General features: G+C 36.6%; 1 protein-coding gene across 14 annotated transcripts in view; it reads right to left on the reverse strand.

Moving 5' to 3' along the window:
- CASK (calcium/calmodulin dependent serine protein kinase) overlaps positions 1 to 23,223 on the reverse strand; it is a 199,469-nt gene that overhangs the window by 69,542 nt on the left and 106,704 nt on the right. For 9 of the 14 annotated variants that reach the window (XM_026841586.1, XM_026841435.1, XM_026841196.1 and 6 more), the window contains exons 7-11: positions 14,892 to 15,067; positions 12,716 to 12,838; positions 10,381 to 10,464; positions 8,691 to 8,790; positions 3,651 to 3,668 (exon numbers count right to left, since the gene is read on the reverse strand). In XM_026841586.1, the coding sequence (XP_026697387.1) occupies positions 3,651 to 3,668; positions 8,691 to 8,790; positions 10,381 to 10,464; positions 12,716 to 12,838; positions 14,892 to 15,067 (501 nt within the window). Of the gene's footprint in view, positions 1 to 3,650; positions 3,669 to 8,690; positions 8,791 to 10,380; positions 10,465 to 12,715; positions 12,839 to 14,891; positions 15,068 to 21,169; positions 21,280 to 23,223 lie in introns of those variants that run through there. The other 5 variants (XM_026841024.1, XM_026841827.1, XM_026841743.1 and 2 more) reach the window with 2 other exon arrangements.

Consider the following 23,223-nt stretch of genomic DNA (forward strand, 5'->3'; position numbering starts at 1 on the left):
CATGGATTTTTTAATTTTTCACATATGACAAATAAAACAAAGATTCTTTGCTTCTGCTTTAAGACTCCTGTGATATTTATACCTTCAAACAGCCTAATTAGTGATAACTGTATAAATCATTGCTTCCAGTAGTTTTGTTTTGCTGGCATGTGATTACAATACCCTAAAAACACAGGTCATAAATGTTTAACACATTAGGTAATTAATCACTACATCAAAATGCTGTGCAAATAGGGTATCTGTCAGCTAAGGTTTTTCAAAACAAAATCACATACACATTTAAAACTGTTCACTTTAACAAAATGTTGAAGTTGAGACTCAATATCAGCATCGTTATAAAATACTATGCCCCTGTCATATGAAAGGCCAGGTTTGCCTTAGTAGCAGTGAACAGGAGTAAAAAATGTAGAAGAAAGAATACCTCTATTTGCTGTTGGTCCTGTAAAGAAAATACTAAACATATACTGTTTCAATTAAAGATGAGAAAAAAAATCTTTTAGAGATGAGACCTTTCCACTACTTGCGCTGAGGAGAAAGCCAACTGAGTACCAGATGCTCTTCATCACTTTAAACCACATCTGCAAGAATAACTGCAGTTGAGATGTCTCTAACCTCACACAGTAATTTGTTGCTCTTTGCTGTTCACTGTATTCTAGAGCAACTACCTCCATAAGAACAGATGCAGTCAAAGCATGTATACATATGCTTATAACAGTTTAAAATAAGGTGGGAGATACATGTTTCACATAAATACGTAACTGTAATTAAAATGAAAGGCAAGTAAGGACTATATGTGCCTCAAATTTGAGCTAATAGGTGTTTAATGACTTTTTCCTTCTTGGAGAGAAACCAAACAAGCAAGTTTAGACACTGACTTTACAAATAAGCTCCTACATGCACACAGTTCTGTGAATGGTACTGGGAAGCAATTAAGACAGTAATAATATATATACATTCACACATACTGTATTTTTTTAATATATATGTAACAATCAGGAAGAGTCTAGGGAGAGAACTAGAAAAATTGAGCTTTATGGAGACTACAATGAATCACAGAATCGTCCAGGTTGGAAAAGACCTTGAAGATCATCCAGTCCAACCAGTAACCTCACACTGACAGTTCCCAGCTACACCAGATCCCTCAGCGCTATGTCGACCCGACTCTCAAACACCTCCAGGGATGGGGACTCCACCACCTCCCTGGGCAGCCCATTCCAACACCTAACAACCCCTTCTGGAAAGAAATGCTTCCTGACATCTAGTCTAAACTTTCCCTGGTGCAGCCTGAGGCCATTCCCTCTTGTCCTATCACTTGTTACTTGGTTAAAGAGGCTCATCCCCAGCTCTCTGCAACCTCCTTTCAGGTAGCTGTAGAGGGCGATGAGGTCTCCCCTCAGCCTTCTCTTCTCCAGACTAAACACCCCCAGTTCCCTCAGCTGCTCCTCGTACAACCTGTGCTCCAGACCCTGCACCAGCTCCGTTGCCCTTCTCTGGACACGCTTGAGTCATTCAACGTCCTTTTTGTAGTGAGGGGCCCAAAACTGAACACAGGAATCGAGGGGCGGCCTCACCAGTGCCGAGTCCAGGGGTCAGATCCCTTCCCTGTCCCTGCTGGCCACGCTATTGCTGACACAAGCCAGGATGCCATTGGCCTTCTTGGCCACCTGGGCACACTGCTGGCTCCTGTTCAGCCGGCTGTCAATCAGCACCCCCAGGTCCCTCTCTGACTGACAGCTCTCCAGCCACTCCTCCCCAAGCCTGTAGCGCTGCTGGGGGTTGTTGTGGCCCAAGGGCAGCCCCCGGCATTTGGCCTTACTGAAACTCATACAGTTAAAACTACAGTTGAAACTGCAGAAAAAAGCAAGTGATGTGATGGAAGGGTATTGGGTTTTACAAATAAATTAAAGAAGGTAAGAGCAACTATGGAATACAAGATGGGAAAGACAGACATGTAAATCCAGAGAAGAAAACCAAAGGAAATAGGTGTAGGGGATGAAAATAGGGAGAAAGAGTAAAAGAGAAAACAAAGAAAAAAGGGAAGGGGAGTGGTGTTCCTAAACAGGAGAAGGAATGCAGTGAATACTATATATGGAAAGAAAAAAAACAAAAGGGGGAGGGTGAGGGGGAAGGTGGGGCAGAGAGAGGGAAGGGGGTGGGGATAAACTTATGCTTGATTTTGAAGCTAACTTTCGTTTTATTTCACACACACAGAGGCGCTGTGTGTATGCATGTCTCCAGCTTTCTCCTGTCTCCATACTTGCAACCTTTACACAAAGTTTGCCAATTTCTTTTCCCAGTTATCTCTCACTGTGCAACTAGCCACACATATGACAGAAGGCAGTCTAGTGTCGTGGTAAAAAATGTGTAGTTGAGATGGTATTGTTTTACAGACCAGACCCACACCTTACAGGTAGCACAACTCACATGCAACTAAACAAATAAATATTTTAACAAATGAATGTCTTTCACTATTACACTTCCTTAGATACTTTCTTCCTAATTGCAAAAATATATGGAAACCCTCTTCTGACCAGTACAAAGGCAGCACACTCTTATCAGTCAGTAAGTTTACTGCATAAGGTCTCTATGCACAAACTAAAACCAAAAATCAGTGGCAGTGGCTCTGCACAAGGTGTCTTTTCCCTACAACTATATGAAAATAATACCGTTGCAAAGCTTTTACATAAGAATCCACTGTATTCTTGTATTACTGGACAGGTCTTCTGAGACAGGCAAATAGGAGGACAAGGAGCAACATCCTCCACAACCTGCAAGATCTAAAGAATGAACCAGACAGCAACAAAAAAAATTCCATGATTTTAATCAGAAATGGAGACATGGACATATGTCTTGCTGCCATGACCTAGGACGGAAGAAGAACTGTTAGCCTACAAATCTTAAAATGCTGCAGGAAGATGACCATTTTTTATAGTTTGCATTTTAGAGATGCTGAATTTTTTAATATCAAAGGGTCTAGATTTTCACATCCTCTCCTCTGTCTAGCTAGTATACTCTGCAGGCTTTAGTAGTGCTTTCACTTTCAGTCTCTCACAAAGTGTGAAGCTAACTTGCAGCAGAACCTCCGCCCTACATGTCAATAATATTCCTTCATTAAGAAGACACATATTGGATTGTTATTTAAATCAGGTGTATGCATATACAAAATGCATATGCATGTATCATGTATCACATCAACAGAGAATGATCAAGAAAATTCATGCAAGGGTATTGCAAGAAAAGAATGTATGACTAATATCACAGTATATGTTTATAGAATTAGGAGAAAAAAGACCATTAATCCATGAAAACATTAATTTTGGAACTGAAATGCAAACCCAAACAATTTTATTCTTTATTAATTTAATGAAAATTAAATTCTATTTTAGTTGTGTTGCAAATATTGAAAACAAAGAAACAGGTAATTTTAATACTGCCTCTAAACTAGAATCTTCAGAATTCCCTGGAAATAATTCTGGTTTACTACACTTTCAAAGTTAGACAGATTTAGTCAAAATCATACAGGCTATTTTTCTTGAACAGGCAGTATTAAAACTGAAAATAGAAAAGAGAAGAAAGCTGATTTTTAAACATGCAAAGACACACACCATAGCTGAATGATACACCTTAAAGGAAAACAAAGGGATACCTACTTTCTGCTGCTAGAAGTCCTAGTAGGATGGCAGCATTTGGACAAACAAACAGTATGAAGATTTCAGAACAAGCGATTTATAAAGCTGCAACCTAGCACACTAGTTTAGAAACAAATTAATATGAACAAAGTGACAAGACCTCCCCCCCATTTTTTTAATATGATTTCCATGTGTGAAGCAAATGGGACTTGTGGACTGCAATGGGAGGAAAACAAACACTTGGCATTGGGAAAGTAGCACATATATGCAGTGTTAGGTATCTAGAATACCAGACTTTTTTCAACATTGGTTAAACCATTTTAAAAAAGTCATGGACAAAAAATGATTTCAAGTAAGAATACTGTAAGAGGTGAACTATTTCAAAATACTGCAAGTGAAGTGTAACATTAATTAATATACTTACATTTACTGAGTACAATTTAGCAATATTATATTGAAATACATTTTTGTACAGAAGTTTCAGTGAGAACCATTATGAGAACCATTTAGAAATACAACCACTTTATTATTGATTTTAATTAACAGTGACTTTATATACTTAAGTTTTTCTCTTTAAACGTATCAGAACAAAACTTAAAGAGCTGAAAAATCATAGAGATAATAATGGAGTACTGAAAACACTCAGACTCACAATCTCAAAACTGATAGTCAGTTATACCTGTAATACTAGATGAGGAATTAATAAATTCAATTTAACTACAGAGAAAGTACAACAGCATGTTATATAAATTAAAGGTGAATGTAATTTTTTTTCCAAGCACTCATATTTAAAAATATCACACAAGATCCTTTGCAAATGTTTATAAAATCAGTAGTAATTTTCACATAACAACAGTATTTCTTTTCATTGAATCAATGAGACTGATCATTTTCAAGATATGGGCTTATATTGCCCACATTTCACGTAATCTGGATCCCATAAAACTACTAACAACTCACTAACTTGTGAGTTAAGCTAGTTCCATGTATGTTGGAAACATGATCTTGGTCATACATTTGCTGTTTGATCTCACTTTGAAAGACTATCAGATTCAGTTTTTTTCCCATTATTATACTTCTAAATTTGAAAAATCATACTTTTAAAAATCTCATTTGATATGACAATATAGAGTCTAACAAGATAAAAAAAGAATGAAAATTTCAATTCACATTGAACAATCCTGAGACAAAATATCAAAATGCATTTGTAAAAATGCCATATGAAATTTGTGCCTTGCAGTTTGAGAAAACAAGCTAGAAACACTGATGTAGACTTAAAGTGCCTGCTTTCTGTGCAATGTAAAAGCACTGCTTCTATGTTCATCAATTTATACTGTTACCACAGAGCTCAGAAAGCACATAAATGTTCAGGAAGTACTGCAACCGCACTATTTGTTAGCCTAGGCTAAATAAATACATTTGGACAGTCAGCCTGTTATAAAATATTCTGCTGTACTTTCTGTGTGGTTAAACTGAAACACAGCATTATAAAATGCCTTTCAGTCTATAACTGCAGCAAAAAGCTACTCTGAAACATGTTAGTCACATTTCAGAATACGAGCACTATAAACCAAGCAATTCAAACAGGCATTATAAAGTCCTTTAACCAAAATGTAAGGTTTGCTTTAATCTAAAAGTCAGTTACACAGTTTTCCAAAGATTATGGACTATCCACTGGCTCAACTCCTAACACTGACTCAGTAGTTCTGAAAATGTGGCTACAGAAAAGTTTTTGGGAACACAGTGTTATGAAAAACCTCTTCAATTTATGGGCTTTTCTAACTGTTGGCCTAACAACTTAAACATCCTGAATCTACTTGAAACTCCAAAGTAAACTACATGGTCTTCCTGAATTCAGCATCCCAAGTCAAAATGTTGAACAGTTCTGCAGCCTTTCCTTCGGCTGCTATAGAATGGATGAGCTGAAGAAGCAAAAGGGAGGAATGTGCAATCAGGTTACAAGAGGGTCAGGGAGGGCTGGGAAGAGGGGAGGTAGTTGGATGGGGAAGGGCAGCAGAGAGCAAACTGATTGTGAATTTCTCTGGCACCTACTTAATTTCACGGTCTGCTTCAAATACTCTCTACTGGGCCAATTTTTCTCACGTGCCAGTTGAAGTCTTTAGGGCTGCTGATTGCTAACTTCTGATTTGTTTGTTTCAGCATATTAAAAATATCTAAAACATTCACTGTCTTGGGAGATTGAGATTTTACAATGTCTTGAAGACAGCAACCTGAAAGTCAAATGTTTTACGTTCTAGCAAAAAAAATTTACAATACACTTGTCATTTGAGCGGTTTAGTGACTTTACTAAAGAAGTTAGTGAACACAGCCTGTCAGCAGTAAAATAATAATTTAGTTTAAAAATATTTACCTAATTTTTCAAAATATTTTAAATTCAGCAGGACTGACTTCTGCCATGTTACCAACAGAATGAAAGTGGGATTAAGTCCTTCAGAGGACACTTGTTGACAAAAGAGGAAAACAAGCCCGAACAAGCCCTAGGAACCAAGAATTATGAACACACTTTGTAGGAATGAAAGGAAGATGTGTACAGAAAAATACCTGGTTGACTTTAAATGAAATTTATCTGTCTTCATTCCCAACTAATTTAGTTATGCAATTTGCTGACCCTCATTGGAAAGCTCTCTAACAAGAATATCCTTCGTGATTCTGCACCTCAGAAAAGACTTGCTATCTATAGTGCCTTCATATCCCAGGCTATTACTTTGGTAGTACAGGAAGATGCTCAAAGGTTCCAGCAAATCCAGGTTCACTGAACTCTGAGGAAGAACACCTCTAGATTAATCTGGAAAAAAAAAGAACTGAAGTTTTCTGTTTCTGTGTTTAGAAGACCTGCAGGAGGACAGGATATACAATTTGCATAACCTAATAAGCATTTATATTTCTGCATCTTTAGCTCAGTAGGAGTTACACATTTGCCCATTTTTGACAAATAATTTAATTTTAATGATAAGCTTCATGAAATTTTATGGGAGGATTAAATAGGCAGCAACATTTAAAATATTAAACGCTCTTCATTAGAGTTTATGATCCGGAATAACATTATGAGATGTTAGGAAGGCAACTTAAATAACCTTAAGATAGTCAAGTTTCTACTGCAATTCAAGAGTTTTATGCCTAATTTCTATAAACTAGTTCAGTTTAGAATCCACACAAGAGCCTATGTTTGCAAGCCAGAAATATCTGAAAACTTTATTAGAGCACTTTGGAAGAGGAAACAAAATAGATTTCTGTATCTAGCAATTTCAGAAGCTGAGAGTTGCAGTATCTTTTCTCACAAGCCCCCATGTTTACCCTGTGATATTAAAAATTTTATCAGCTAATGTAGTCAGTCAGGAAAACATCATGAAAACTACCCACTTAGTATGGTCTCCTGATCACTATGATCTCCCATCAGTGAGATCAACAATGTTATTTTAGAGAATAATGATGCCTTTCTGAGAAATCCAAGCTATTGTTTCAGTTATTTCAGAGATGAACACAAGATAACAATGGATCCAGCACAGATATTCTGTCGAATTTACATGTTTACTGGATTAATGTATTCTGTGAGCAGAAAAAAAAAACAAACAACTTGTACCTTGGCTGTATATTGATATCTGCAATTACATCACTCTGTGAGGAAGACACATGCCCTGTTGATGTGAGACTGAAACCATAAAGAGGAACTGCAGTTTTTAGACTGAGAAAGTTACCACTGACAAGCATGTTGGTGGCCTGTTCATTTTATCGAAATGGAGGAAGTAGCTGGAAACAAAATTTAAAGCACTACAAGTAATTCTGGGTGAAGTAAATCCTACTTATTCTTTCTGTAAAAGAATATATGACTCCTTACTTACAAATACATCAAGTATTTGAAAACTAGCTGCCTGAAGTTAAGACATGAAACTGCAATTACTTATTTGCAAAAAATGACCTGAGATTCCTGTTCACTTCTATGGAAATTATGAGCAGTATGCATCTCTAAGGATGAAGAAATCTTTTAATTTAAGTACTCAAACTTGATTTCCAAGAAGTGAAATTTAAGAATTTCAACAAAAAAATTTGCCCCCGATTCCTATATTAATGACATTGAAATAATTTATAAAAATTACTTGCTCATATGAAAGAGCAGAAAAGGAAAACTTAACATATGCAGTGAATAAGTTATTTTCTCACCTATAAAAGTATTAGGAAAGAGAATTATCACACAGTAGTTCAACACATGCAATTAAATTCCTGAAATATCTTCTAGTAAAGTTAGTGTACAACTAAAATAAGTCTGTCGGTACCATTTAAGTCCTATTAGCCTTAGCTTTTTCTTGAAAGTTCATTTAACTTGATTCTAAATTCTAATTTTAGATCAGATAGATCAAAATTAACTATGACTGGGCTGTGTTAGTACAGGGACTGCAACAGTATTTAAATTAAAAGGACTCCCTGGAATAAAATCACTGTCCTGCCCAAGGCCTAGATACATGCTTACAGCACAGCAAAGGTATTATCTTCCCCTCTGAAGTTTGTTGGGAGGTCCCTGAGGTACATGTATTGTCTCTCTCTGAAGATTTGGGGGCCTAGGTTACAGTATCAGAAGTACTGTCTAGCGTGCTTTAAAGAGGAGACATCTTAATCTTACTGTTCTATAAAACAAGAGGTCAGGAAACTGGTACACAATGGTTTCAATTTATAAATAACTGTTAGTAAGGTATGAGAACCTTGCTGCTGCCTCAGAATTCAAGACAAAATTTCAATAAGCTTTTACACTCAAGTAATATAAAGAGAAATATGAGGTTATAGCATTATTTGTAATTAAATGTACATACAACAAATAAAAAATCAGACAGAATTTCTGTAGAAACTTACAACTGTGTAGAGATTTTTTCTCTTTATCTTCTCCAGTCACTAACACCATTAAGACTGAAAATTATTTATTCTTTCACATTTAAACATTAACTTACTATCCAACTCTATAAAACCATGAGAAATTAGTAAATACTTGGTACTCTAGTCAGTATAGAATTGACAGGTTAACTGCAGTAAATATACTTTCTGTTAAACTACCTGAGGAGGTGGGGTCTTCAGAGAAGTCTGGCAGCTCTTCAGGGGGGTCACCATAGAAGGAGTTGAATTTGTGGCTTGACACAGCTGCTAGTACTGCCCCCTGAACAAAAATACCCACAAAATCTAAATTACACAAAAGAATAATAATGAAACATTTCCACACACCTTGGATCACTCAGTCTCCCAAGGTCTCTCTTGTATTGACCTTCTCAGTGAGAAGTAAATAAATTTTAATCTTCAGCTCTATTTCACTGTTACCAGCGACCATACCTAACAGAAGAGCTGGTCATACAGTACTCTAACAAATAGTAAATAAATTCTTTGAGAGGAGATTCATAAGGACAATTTATGGGAAAGCACTTAAAATAATCAGTGAGGCATAAGTTCCCATAGTACAATGTAAACAAAATAATTTATTTCTCTTTCTTTCTTACCTGATTTGGTGGCTTAGCAAGTATAAAAATTGACTCTTTAAAACAACACATTACATTGTTACTTGAGAAACTGTCAGAATCTGACACCGACAGCACTAGCATATTTGATATCCATAATGTATTACATATGAAAATGTGATAATCTCAGGCTCCTAGAATAAGTATTACATGGGAAGTTACAAAGCCAGAAAAACAGTTATCTGCTCTGACATGTATTTACTCATTCAAGTAAATTACAGTTTAACCACTCAGGTTTTAATGTCTTACATTTGTGGCAGTAGGCAAAATAGACAAGCAATTTCAAGAAACATTCTGCAGAACAGTGCTTTGGATAAAACGGTAGAAAACAAATAGTACAGGTATGAAAGATCTCAGGAGATTAAATATAGTGGCCTCCCCAGGAAGAAATCTGGGAAAGATCTGAAAGTGCATCTTTCAGAAAGGAAAACAGGTCATATTCTAAAATGTACTAGCTAACATTTTAATGAAAGCATTACTCAGACATAAAAACCACCTACAAGAAAGTGCTGTTTATCGTGAACTATGGCCACTGTTGCATCCTAACCATCAGCTATTTTTGCAGCTACATTAAATCTTTGCAAAGCAGCAACTCAGTGTTTACTCTTGATTCTGTGTTTTATTAGAAATGATGAAAAAACCTCATGAATTGTAATGCTGCATGTTTCTGTTAAAATTTTCTAAACTTTTCAGTGAATTTAAAAATGTTTCTGTTAAACTTTCCAAGATAGGAACTGAAGGGTAACCACGTTGTTTTGGGCTAAAATGTTATAATTCTTTTCAAAATGGCTAAGAAATAATCTTATGTATAGTTAAATATAAAGGGGATAAACTGAAGTATACATCTTTGCTCTTCCTGAAAAAAGACATTAAAACATTATTATTTTATTATAAGCATAACACAATAATAACAGAAGCAATTGTACTATTCTCTCCTCTGTAATTCATATAACACAGAATTACTTAATTAATTTAAGATGAAGATCTCATACACACCTTGGTTGATACCAGACAATTTGCACAAAAAATTTAGTTCAAAAGGTGTTCATTAAGAAAGAAAGGATGAACAACCTTAACAAGATATCATTGCAATAAACAACTGTGGAGGCTTGTTTAAACTTTTTATTTTCTTGACGACTTCAGAGCATAGATTTCTTTTAGCACATTTAAAATGAATAAAGTACCACACAAAATTCAAGTTAAGTAATTACATTATTTTATCATTACATTAATTTTACCTTTAATTTTCGTCTTGCATTGAATTTTCTCAATTGTTCTACTGTTTCTGGAAGATGAATCTTGTATGCATAGCGGTCTCTCTCCTTAAAAAACCCCACAAAAACCCAAAATGTAAGAAACATTAAATACAAGCTCTTAATATTCTCTTGACTTTATGAGATTAGACAAGAAATGTACCAGCTAATAAGTATCCTAAGGAGAATAAGGATTTGTGGCAACTTAAGGAAAACTTCAAGAAACTGAAACTGAGAGGGTAAAAAATCTTCTTAAAATATTCTTCACGTGAGCCAGGGATATTTCTTTTTTGTAATTTTGTTTTCCACTTTGTAGGAAGACCCTAGCCTTTTGCTTTACTGTTGTGTTGATAGCCAATTCGTGGCTGGTCTTGAACTTTGAACCTGGCAAGCACAAAGTAGTTCTGGTTGTGATTCACAAATATCAGTGAAACAGTGTATTCAAGTGCACTTTTAATGGGTGCTTGATACTTCAGGTAAGCTTGAGAGACGGTGTAAGTGTCCAACAGAGGAGGAATTGCCAGCTCAACGGCTGGTGACACCAGGTGCTAGCTTACAGGAAGAATTCTCCACTGTAGATGCAGATGAAAAATCTGATAATGAACAGTGGACAGTGAGGGCAGGACTTAGAGCAGCTAACTTTCTTCCCCTGCCCCAAATCATCACAGAAGCTACATACACTTATTAATTTAATGTAAATATTTATCACATGCATCTCCTGACTCAGAGTGAAATCACTGGCAGAAGTAATTCAGTCTCTCTATGGCACTAAAGATGTCTCTGTCTCATGCTGTATTTGGCTGCTATCCATAGATGGTCTAGAAGAAAATTCTGAGTCAGCAGGGATGGCAGTTTACTGTAGGCAAAAATAAGAGAGGACTGACTGACAGAATGCTGGACTAAGATTGGAAACAAAGTTGTCTCAAACCAAATCTTCTCTCTCCTTGTCTTTTAACAAATAATCTTTTTAAAAAGCCTAATCAGTTTAGTTGCTCAAACAACAAAAATGGAAAAATAACCCTGAACAAAACCCTTGCTTTAGCACCTAAAATGGGGGTAAGCTCACAAAGTGAGGAAAAAGTCAAATGATAAGCAGGTAAAACCAGATCACCTGTGTTTACCACAGACTCACTGGAGTACAATCATTTGGGATTCTCAAACACGGTGTCCATTCCTATGCTCTTTGAAATATTTGATACACTATGATGAACAGATAGATGAACAGACAGAACTTTGGCTCCTTTCGAGTGGAAAGGTCTGAACCTGCAGTTTCCCAATATTCAGAAGAGTGCCTCATAACCACTGTTCTTCCCGAGAGGTTCACACTCCTGCCCTCCTTTTATAAGCTAGACCATTCTGCAGTGAGGAATACAACAGTTAGAGCCACAAAGAGAACAGAGAATGACTCCTTTCACTAGTAGTTAGACCATTTACTTGGAGGGAGAAGAAGATATGAGCCAGTGTTTCCCAGGTTCTTTTTCTGTGGATTTTTCTGGTGTCAATATTTGTGTAATGTAGAACATACAAACAGTCCAGGAGCAGATGTGAGAATAGCACTCTTTCCAAATAAGTGCCCTGTTTAAGTTAATGATATTATGACTTCCAAAAAAAAAAAAAAAAAAAGAAAAAAGAAAAGAGGGTAACAAAGAATAATACTCAATTCAATTGTTTCTGCCAGAGAAAATACAGTGCTCTGAACTAGTGCTTGCCATGTTTCAAATCTGCAACACACCCATCATTCTCCAACTTCAGTGTCCTAATAGGACTGCTGAGAAGCTCAGTGTATATTCTCCTGCTCCTGTTGTTCATCTTCAGCATCTAGCAACTACTCTTCCACTGATTCAAACTGTGTTGTAAATTCTGCCACCACTGAAAAATAAGTGGATTACCAGATGCCATATAATATTATGTAGTTCCAGCAGCCTTTAAGCAAGAAACCACTACATACTTCTTTCAGTCTGGTGGGATATTTCAGGAATCTAATGTAAGAAAGCAGGCCTATATATAACTGAGCAAAGAAGATATCAGATATTACTCCTCTGGAGTTTGAGAGCCACAGAAAGTTACATGAATACCTTCTTCAAGCTTTATTCTATGCAGTTCTACTCCCTATACTCCGATGCTGCCAAAAATGCATAAGCAAGAGTTCAAGCCTAGCAATTATCAAAAACTGAGGTTCTAATCTTGCAAAGAATTTAAAGCATATTATCACATATTTTGTATAATGTCATGTCTGCTTTGAAAAGTTCAAAGAAAGAAAGAAATAAATCTTTTTCTTTCTTGAAGAGAAAACTGGTATGTAAACAGCTGCTTTTACTACCTTCAACCAGGGATGATTCAGTGCTTCGTATACTGTTATCCTTTCTGCTGGATCCAGCATAAGCATGCGGCGTACCAGATCTTTGGCACTTTCAGAAATATGGCTCCATTGCCTAGGATTCATCTGATTACAAGCAAGAAAAAAAAAAATCAGGAAGAAGAATATAGAAAAGAACCTACTTTTTATGTAAAGTAATTGCAAGTGGTTGGTACTTGTAAGCATTTTATCACAATAAACATAAAAGAAAGTTTCTAGTTTTTTTTAATAACTTACAAAACTGTGTATTAGTTGCTACTGAAATGGCATTAAAAATTGAAAAGAGTGAGCACTGTATCACATGAAAGCTGACATATCCTTAGTATTATGCTATAATCACAATATAATTTTCTACCTATGCTACTTTCTGCTCAGATAAAAGTGACCCTTCACTAGAAAAAGAAAAAAATAATTTGGCTTTATCTGACAGTTAACTATGCATATGATAAACGTAGAAATTAAATGTACTCCTGAAATCAATATAAGGAATGGCATGACAATCTATCTATATCAACACACAAATTCATACCAGTGTTGCTGAGCAAGAAGGGAGTAAGCTAATGCCTGTTGTAAACTACTCTGGTCCTGTCCCATGGCTCTTACCAATATATTCCTTTCAATTTTATGACACTTAAGCATCTTCAGCCTCTCAGGTAGGAAAGCATACTGACATATAATCAACAAAACAAGCAATTGCAACACTTTTTAGAGCAGAACTGCATCTTAGGAGACAACAATGTGAAGGATGCATTTTCATCTTGTGTGTATTGCAGGTTTGTATCCAACTAGTTGAGACAATGGACACCCGATAAATTCTTTCTGTGATAAAGGATTCTATCTCTAAGCTATTTCTAGTACTTCTTGAAGTTATGAAGAACTTAAGTTTTATCTAGATGGTATGCTGCTAATTTTACAAAGGTACTAAATGAAAATTCAAAATAACTGGACTGTTTTCAATGTTATGATCTGTTCATTTAAAGAGGTCCATTTTATTTAAAATCAGTCTTTATGAAAAATGATCGCTTTAAAGTGGAGCACTCTGGAACATTATCTGGCTATGAAATACACATTTAAAGTTGTGATCTGTCATTTCTTTTTCAGCTCTAATGAAATGGAGGTAATTACAAATTTGCAGCAAGACTGTTTTGAAACCCTTATACTATTTTCACTGAATAGACATATTATTGTGGAAACAGGAGCAGAAAAGGAACTGAGAAGACACAATGTGCTGGCCATGACTTTTTTTTAAAGAAAGAGAAGTTAACTTGTACGCTTCCAGAAGGTTTTAGCTGCTTAAGAGATTCCATAAAGAAATCTCCCATAAAATGAAACCAGAATGTCTACCAGCCTAGGCAATCCCAAAAAATAGTACCATGAAAAAACCCTGCTTTTTCTAGGAATACGAAATTTAAAGAATGAAAAATGTGCTCCTGATCAAGTGCAGTACCACTGCTGTCACTTACATTTAAGCAGACTACTGTTAAGTTCATATAATAAAATAATTCCTAAACCATATTACAGACTATCAGACAGTTTGTGGAGTTTCCATTCTTAATTCTCTAACACACAGCTCATGTATGACCTTGATTGCAAAGTAGAGCACTTTGTGGTATCTTGTAAACACACTGATTTGCTTTCAGTTGCAAGTGGCTCCTTTTAAATCATCAGCTGCACTTTAGTACATACTGTACTAAAAAGAAAAACACATAACTACATCTTTACAGTAACATACATCTTGTTTTAAATCAGGGCAATATGATGACCAGTCTTTATAATAGCTCTTTTAGCTGATTAAAAAAATTAGATGATCTATAAGCCTAAGGTAACATACAGTATGTAATACTTCACAGTTAAAGCTCAAGTAATCCTACTGTGCTCAATGTACAATTAAGAGCTAGTTGCTGCACCCATTTAATATTTCATCTGAGTAAGTATTTCCATATTTTAATTTCTAACATTGATACAAAACACAGCAGGAACAAGATAGACTGGAGAGAGAAAATAATCTCTCTTCATGTGTAACACAGGAATTTCTATAAGCTTCAAATTTACATCAGGCTAAACACCAAAATCAACTTCCAGAAATTTTACCAGCAGAGCTCAACTCACTGGAAAAGCATACAGGTATATTGTCACTTACCTTGTATTTTCCTTTAATAATGCCTTCAAATAATCTTTCCTTCGTTCCATAAAAAGGCAAACAACCGCTTAGCAGGATAAAAAGGATCACGCCACAACCCCAAACATCTACAGGCTTCCCATAAGGTTCCCTTTTTACCACTTCTGGGGCCATAAAGTGAGGTGTTCCTACACGCCCTAAATGGAAATAAAACCAAAATTGAGTCAAAATGATGTGTGTCAAACATGGAAATGAAGAATGTCACTGCATTAAACTAAAACGGTTTTATGTTTTGTTCATGGGTTAAGCTTTAAACAGTATTTTCCTTAAGTTTAGTATTGATTAAATATATCCAGTGAAACAAATCAGTAGTTTCCCTTTTGCTTGATTTATAATTTTATAAATTGGGGAATGTTCTATCCTACCCTGCAGACTGTGAAACAAGACTTATATCAAAAACATGCACATAAAAGTAAAAATATACATTTGGACAATCTTTGAATCAGGTATTATTTATCCAGAGAGCATGTACAAAGATAGTCCACACTTCTTACTTGGAAAAAGCTGCCTCTAATTGGCAAGAGCATAGTTGGGTCTGATGCTCTTCCCAAACCTTAGCCAGTCTAGGAAACTGCCAACAAGAATGCAAAATGCTAGCAAATGTGTTGTTCATTTATTTGAAGTAGGCAAAGTAGACAGATAAAAAGATAATGCTAATTTGTTTCACGGAGTGCTTTCAATGAGTGCCACACAGTCATGGTTCCATGATTTTGGATGGTAACGAATGTAGACCCACAGAAACAAAACATATTTAGTACCAAGTAATCTTTTGAGTGGATAAACTGATTATCGTGACTTCATTCAATTTCTATGTAACACATTAAGCTAAATAAAAGCAACAAACATTTTACCTCTCTATAAATGTTTCCCATTGTAAAGATGTTTTTTTTCACTGCATGGGATTTGCAAGAATTAAGCTTTGAATGCTCAGAGGATCACTGACACAAACACTGTAGTCTTTGGACTACCCTGGTTCCACCAAATACCAACAGAAGAAAAAAACCACAACTGTAGCAAACTGTTACCACTCGTACCAACTTCACAAATTATTCTTTCTCACTGATACTACAGCGGACTTCAGAGGCTCCGTTTAAGGCTTGTAGCACCTTTGTGCTGGCTAGGAGAGTTTGCAATGCAGCCCAGAGAATCTGACATGTTCACATGACACATATTTAATTCAGTACTGTCTTGTAAAGCGAGTCTGCACACCATTTGAATGTGAGTTAGTTCTGGTAACAAACACCTAGGTGACTACTTGGCAAGAGCTTACTCAGTAAAGACCCTCCTTTGTTTATGCCACCTAATGCAGGAATATGTGACCATGCTATCTATGTTAACCAGTTCCTTCTTGCTCTGTTTTGCATCTACAAGGATTAAAAAACTGACAGAAGGACAGTAGCTTTTTCCCCATGCTCTTCTGAAGGAGAAACACCACCATCATAAAACTTTTTCACCTGGCTTCGTGTTAAACCTTTTCATTCTCACTTTATGAGGCATTCCCTCAGCCAAATAAATGTTAGGAATCTGTCTGTGACAAAGGAACATTACCTCACCACTAAGCTAGCTAGTCTTAAAAAGTCCATGCAGTCTAGGTTGACATGATGGCAAAGGGGCAGTGCCTTCCCCGGCTAAAAGTAAACCAGCAGATGCTGCAAGTCCAGCTTAGGCCTCATATCACTGAGGGAAGAGGAAGGATGTTTACTTTGGACAGAGATGGATGTTCTTCTTGGTTCTACATGATTATAGGCTTGTGACATATCTTTCTGCCTAACTCAGGAAAGTTAAAAACGTCAAAGCCAGATCTTCAAGACCACAAATATAAGGTAAAGAATTATCTCCTTAGATGACCCCAAATCTCTCTCTTTTAGATTCCTGGTGATAGGAAGGGGAAGGAAAATGGAAAGTATATACATCTACTATGCACAAATTGCTGAGAACATAGATTTTTTGCCCCCCCCCTTTTTTTTTAATAGGCCTACAAATCTACATGTATAAAGGCTTCCTAACTTTTCTTCCCCCAAGATGCCATAATTTGTGACAGCAAAAGCTGTCACAACTCTGTATCAGGCTACACATGTACATAAGCAGCAACACCTGCCTGTTCAAACAGTATTTGTGTATCACTTAAAACTGCTCATGTGACATTGGTGGTATGCACACCACAGTCTGGAAATCTTTAGTACAGAAGACATCATGCAAGACCGCAGAGCAGCCTGGCTTACCCTAGGCTTGTTTATCTCAGTGGTAAACTTCCTGGCATTTGGGCGCAGAGGTACTCATGTGCAATTTTGGAGCAGGTGTAACCTTTCTTATGCATTGAAAAAAACATTTGTGGCAATAAAGTTCATTTAAGTATCTTTTAGCAACATGAATGGAAAATCATATATATTCTGAAGATTCCGCCTTCCTACCAGGCTTTCTAATTGCTGTTGTCAAATCTGGAAATTCTAGAGAAAAGTGAAGCAGAAATCACTAGAAGACAAGGACAAACAAAAGCTATTTAAAATAGGCATTAAACTTCACAGAGATACACAGTCATCTAAATCAAGTAGCTAATGAAACTAAGAATCCTATGTATCAAATGATACCTAAGTTGTTTCATTGTGTATCTCCAATAATTATGTCACTCCTCTCAGCTCGGGACCTTTTTTGTGTTTTAAGTAAACAACTGCAGAGATGAACACGGTAAAAAAATGGCCATGTGCTGTGAGAAGTCAACCTAAAGGTTTGAGTTTTGGTTTTGGGTTTTTTTTGCCAATACCTTTAAGTCTGATGGGCATTTACACTGCAGTGAAGGCTGACATACAGAACATCTTGTTCTGAGGAAAATGTGTCCTTGCAAAAAATGACCCATCCTACATTTTCTCCTATGGTGTAAAATAGCATATTTAGCAGGAACACATGCTACGTAAGCAACACAATAACATTATGTGGCGTAGGTGTTTAGGCGTTAAGGTGTTGGCAGTGGAAGACTGCAGGGGTGCTCTCTGTGAGGAGAGGCTGGGGCTGCCCCATGCCACACAGCTGGCTCCAGTGGACCCACTGCAGGGCACAGCTGAACCCAGCAGCTGAGATGGTGGTGCCTCAGGGAAAGAGTGTGTAAGAAAGGAAAAACATTGCCCAGCAGTGAGGAGTATGGGAAAAAGTGTGAGAAACGGCCTGTGAACACCAAGGCGAGAGCAGGAGAAAGCAGAAGAGGTGCTCCAGGTGGCCCAGCAGAGAATCCCCTGCAGCCTCTAGAGAGGCCACGGTGCAGCAGGTACACCCCTGCAGCACCCCACACCAGAGCAGGTATCCACCTTGCAGCCCAGGGAGGACCCCATGCTGGAGCAGGTGGATATTCCTTGAAGGAACTATGGCTTGTGGAGGACTGATGCAGGAGCAGGCTTGTCCTGAAGGACTGCAGCCATGTGAGGACCTACGCAGAAGCAGGGGAAAAGCGTGAGGAGAAAGGTGCAGCAGAGTGACCACAGACCCCCATTCCCCATTGCCCTGCACCACTCAGGGTTGGGAGATAAGGGAGTCAGGGGTGAGCGAATGAAGTGGAGCCTGGGAAAGGGAGGAGAGGAGGCGGGGATTTCATTTTTGTTTTTGTTTACCACTATCCAAATCCATTTGAATTGGCAATAAATTAAACTAGTTTTTCCCAGGTCAAGTCTGTTTTACCTGTGATGCTAACTTGTAAGCAGTTTGCATTTATTTACCTTGACTCATGAGCTTTTTCATCCTATTTTCTCCCCCTGCTCTGCTAAGGAGAGGGAGGGAGTGAGCAGCCGGTGGCCCTTAGCCAAGGTCAACCCACCACACATGGTTATGATGGTATTAACATACAGAATACTGATTAAATGGGGAAAAAAAGATGAATTTTCCTCCAAAGATACAGCTTGTTTCTTTAATTTTTAGTTTTCAAATATCACCTTACCTGTTTTAATCATGGGCTGTATAAAATAAGTAATCTACAGTATCAAGAGACTATCAAAAGTGCATATCTTTTAACTTCCTTCTCCCCTTCAACAAATAATGTTTAAGTTATAACTATTTTGTAGAAATTGATAAGCAAGAAAAATCCTTCATTATTTATACACATCATAAATATATGCAGAACAGAACAGTTTCTTGAAATGGAGCCTTAATTGCCTTCCCTAAATTTTGCAAAGCAGGGTCTTGATTTTAGATTTTCTTTGCCCCTCTAATTCACTTCCTGACCACAAGGCAAGGAAATACAAAAATACTTACAAAACTACGAATATCAACAAGTAACAAACATAACTTGCAACAGTATGCTTATGAGAACTGCGGACAAAACACAATATGCAAGCATTTCTTATGCAGTAGGCATCCACTGCCAGCACTCTGGTTCATTATCAATGACCTTCATCATATTATAATTTTTCTCCATAGACACATTTTTTTCTAACAGAACAAGCTTCTTGAGGTTTATTTCTTACTTTCTGTGTAGACAAATTACAGCCTCTTGATTCTCTGAGGATCCTATTTAACTTTATCTGGTGACCTCACTTCAGAATGTGAGGCTGCATGTTTACTTATTCCTCAGGTGCTCTTACAGACAAACTGACAGACTTAGAAGTTATGGCTAAAATCCACTGTCTCTCTCTGATCATCCCAAATTTTCTTTCACTGGAAGTTAAAGATCTTAGATCACAGGCAGAAGAAATGGATCTCTGTTGCCCTGGCTCAAAAGCAACATACCATAAAAATTCGATTTAATGAACTGCTTGATGCTGAACAGAAGGAATAAACTTGTTCAGTAACAGGTAATATTCTACACAGATGTTTAAGACCCCAACAGGATGCTGGTACAAACTTGATGGAAAATGGATGCTACTTAACTGCATGCTGAAAATCAGTACTACTAAACCTGAATACTGCCTTTTAAATTTAAAATGAGAACTCCATAAATACAAATTAAATGAGAAAGAAGGCTAGGCTAACAATCAAATCCTGCCATTTACTACTGCTAGGTCATAATTAGCGAAAATAATTGCAGAATGATTTGGTTTTGTAACCTTTTTAGTGCAGATTACAAGATCCTGATACTTTAGACAGGGGGGTGGCAGTGGTGGTAGAAATCACAATTTCACCTCCATGAAAAGGAAAACCCTGATCAAACAAACTTAACTGATTGAGCCTAAACTGTCCTGTTAAACAGAATTTAAAACAAACCCATATATATGTGTATGTATGTATTAGAAACTTAAACAGGATAAACTAATTTCTGGGACAGCTGTCATTCTCATGACAACTAAGCACTTCACTGGGTTGATCCAAGGAGCAAATGATGATTTTAAGGTTAGTCTAAAAACTGACCTGACCAAGGACTGCTGAGCTGCACTTACGCACACATAAACTTACATAGATAGGGATTTTTCCTGTGTTGCAACTACAGGAACTGTGAGTATCAGTAATAGTATAAACAAAATCTATAGACAGCAGCCTTCTAAAATCATGAATACTCAGTGCTCTGTAGACTAAGTATCACTTCTGCTGAAAATTATCTCATAGAAAATTTCCCTCCTAAACACATCCAGTATAAAATTTTAAAATTGTTCTCAACAATTAAGTTATTTTAAAATATTTTAGAAGCTTTTGGATTTTGTGTTTTTGGAGAAGCTTTGAATCTTTTTGGAGGCAGCATGAGAAAGAAGATTAAGCAAAGGCATTTTTCTCTCTTTAATAGATAACTTCTGCCTTCTACAGGTCTTTTATTCTTCAGGATATAAGAACACTCATGAATATGTTTGAATGACTGCTCATGAAAAAATAACATTATTTAAATAAATATTGCAGGCATGCATACACACATGATTTTCAGTTGTATCTGTATGTGAGAAGAAATCATATGGAAGACTGGAAACAATTTTCTGTCTATGTGCTTCTACTTCTACGTTCTTATCTGTTCTAGAGAAGCATTAACTGAAAATCATCACTATATGAAGACTCAGCAGTGGTATGTATTCAGTGTGATACTTGTCTCCATCCAAATAATTGTAAATAAATGCCTATATCAAAGTGTTTGCTGACTTAGGAAGCACTCAATGCCTGAATAGGTACACACATCAGATATCTTATTTCTAGAGGTAAGCTTTCTTACTGGCCAGTTTTGAGGCAATTTATAAAATTTCTAATTTTGCTGATTTTTCCTGTGGATAAACAGAGAGCTTCAGTCTTCAGGTGTTGTCAATCTCATTTACAAGCACTAAAGATAAATTTTGACTTACCTCTGATAATTTAGTTTCTATGACTCTTTCCATATTATTCCAGACAATAGGGCTATGCTTTCCACAAGAAGAAGAGTATATACAGAGACCCAATCAGATTTTGTCATCCCTAAGGCAGGGGATTGATGACCAAGATATCAGAAGGAGAGTCTTTCAACAGCAGTAGTATCTGAACGATGTATAAGGAAACAACTGGAACAAATAATTTTTAGGAAAAAAATGTGAGGTACTAATAAACATCACCATCTGACCTCTCACAATAGTGTAATAAGAAATATGTTCATAAATTAAGGAGTTTCTAAAAGAGTGGGATGTCCAGAATAATGTGGAAGGAATTGAAGAATCACACACAACAGATCAGATAGATTAATACCTTAATACTTTTAATTCCTTTCCACATTACTCCAGACAATAGAGATGTTTAATGCAGGTGTACAGAGAAGATGAATAGATTTAAAAACAACAAAAAAAAGCAATTCAGCTTCAGTACAGAAGAGTGTCTGAAGAAAATGTATTTTAAAAGATGCATCAGCAGACAGCTGGTCACTGGATATTTGTGTCCAGAAAATAAACAAAGCAAAGATCACATGTTAACCAGACAAATTATAATTGATTCAATGGCCGTTTCAGCCATAAAACTATGATGGAGAAAGTAAACCTAAATTGACTTTTAAACACAATAGCCTCCTGTGAGCACTCATACATTGACCCAGATGTGAAGTGGAATTTCTGAGAGACAGTAAACCACAGTTGTATCTTTTAAATAAAACAAAGCCTGTGAGAGACAAATCTTTGAGGAGGCTCACATATTTTTATTTTAGGGGGGAGGAGAGTGAAATAGTGCTCTTGTTTTGCAGGGGAAAGAAACACTATTATTTAAGTGGAAGAATAATACTAGTAGGACCTCAGCTTACAAACATTTCCCTCTCTGAGGAAAACAACAAAAAAAAAAGGATTTGCTGTATTATTCACTGATGATGAAAAGGAAAAAATGTTTATGCAGTGTAGAAAAACAACATTTCAAATGTGATTATTAAACTGGTGTATATAAAACCACCAAGAAGATCCAGTTTGGAGAAAGACTGGAACAGGTTGCCCAGAGAAGTGGTAGATGCAACACCCCTGGAAACATTCAAGGTCAGGTTGGGCAGGGCTTTGAGCAACCTGATCCAGCTGAAGATGCCCCTGCTCATAGCAGGGGCATTGGACTAGGTGACCTTTAAAGGTCCTTTCCAACCCAAAGCTTTCTATGATTCTATGATCATTTTTACACTGATAGAAACAAAACAAAAATAAGGAACTTAAAAGACACCATCCCCTCCCCAATTCCAGTGTCTTATTTGCAGGGTAATTTATGGTAATGCCTTCCTTTGCTAAAAGGCTAGCTAACAACCAAGAACACTTGATACTTATGTACTGTACTTCTATTAAGAGTATATAAGATGTTTTCTGGTAAGATGATGACAGTTGTGTTAGGATAACTCTTGAGATACTATAGGATTCTGAAGCAACTTAGGGGAGCTAACCAATACCTAAAAATCAATACTGGACTAGATTAGCATCATGGTACCTGTGAAATTTTGCTGCTAAAGGTAACAAGTGAAAAGCAGTTAACTATCCATAGATAAGACTTGACAGTTAGTATAGAATTTCATACCATTTAGGTCTATATAGTTATCATATTTTGCACTAGTTGAAACCAGGATAAAAGAACTAGATTAAGTAGAGGAAATACCACTTGTGGACTCAATGGTTTTTGTTCCTTCAGACTTTTATACCATATACTAGCTAAAAATCCCAAGATCTAGCATCCAAGATATTTCATATCTGATAAATCTGATGTCACATTTATCTAAGAAAATATTGTGACAATTCATACCATATTCTGAAAGAAAATCTGTCCAAGGAAAAAGACAGACATCACATAATGTGAGATTGCTCTATTAAATCACTTGACTTCCCAGAGTTCCACTACTCCAGCTGCATTATAACTATGCAAACATGGCCTGTTTCCTGTCTATATCCAGTTTTATAAAAGAGTTCACTTATAAATT

Source organism: Athene cunicularia (genome assembly GCF_003259725.1).
Source record: "Athene cunicularia isolate RWA chromosome 1 unlocalized genomic scaffold, athCun1 chr1_part1, whole genome shotgun sequence".
Taxonomy (NCBI): Eukaryota; Metazoa; Chordata; class Aves; order Strigiformes; family Strigidae; genus Athene; species Athene cunicularia.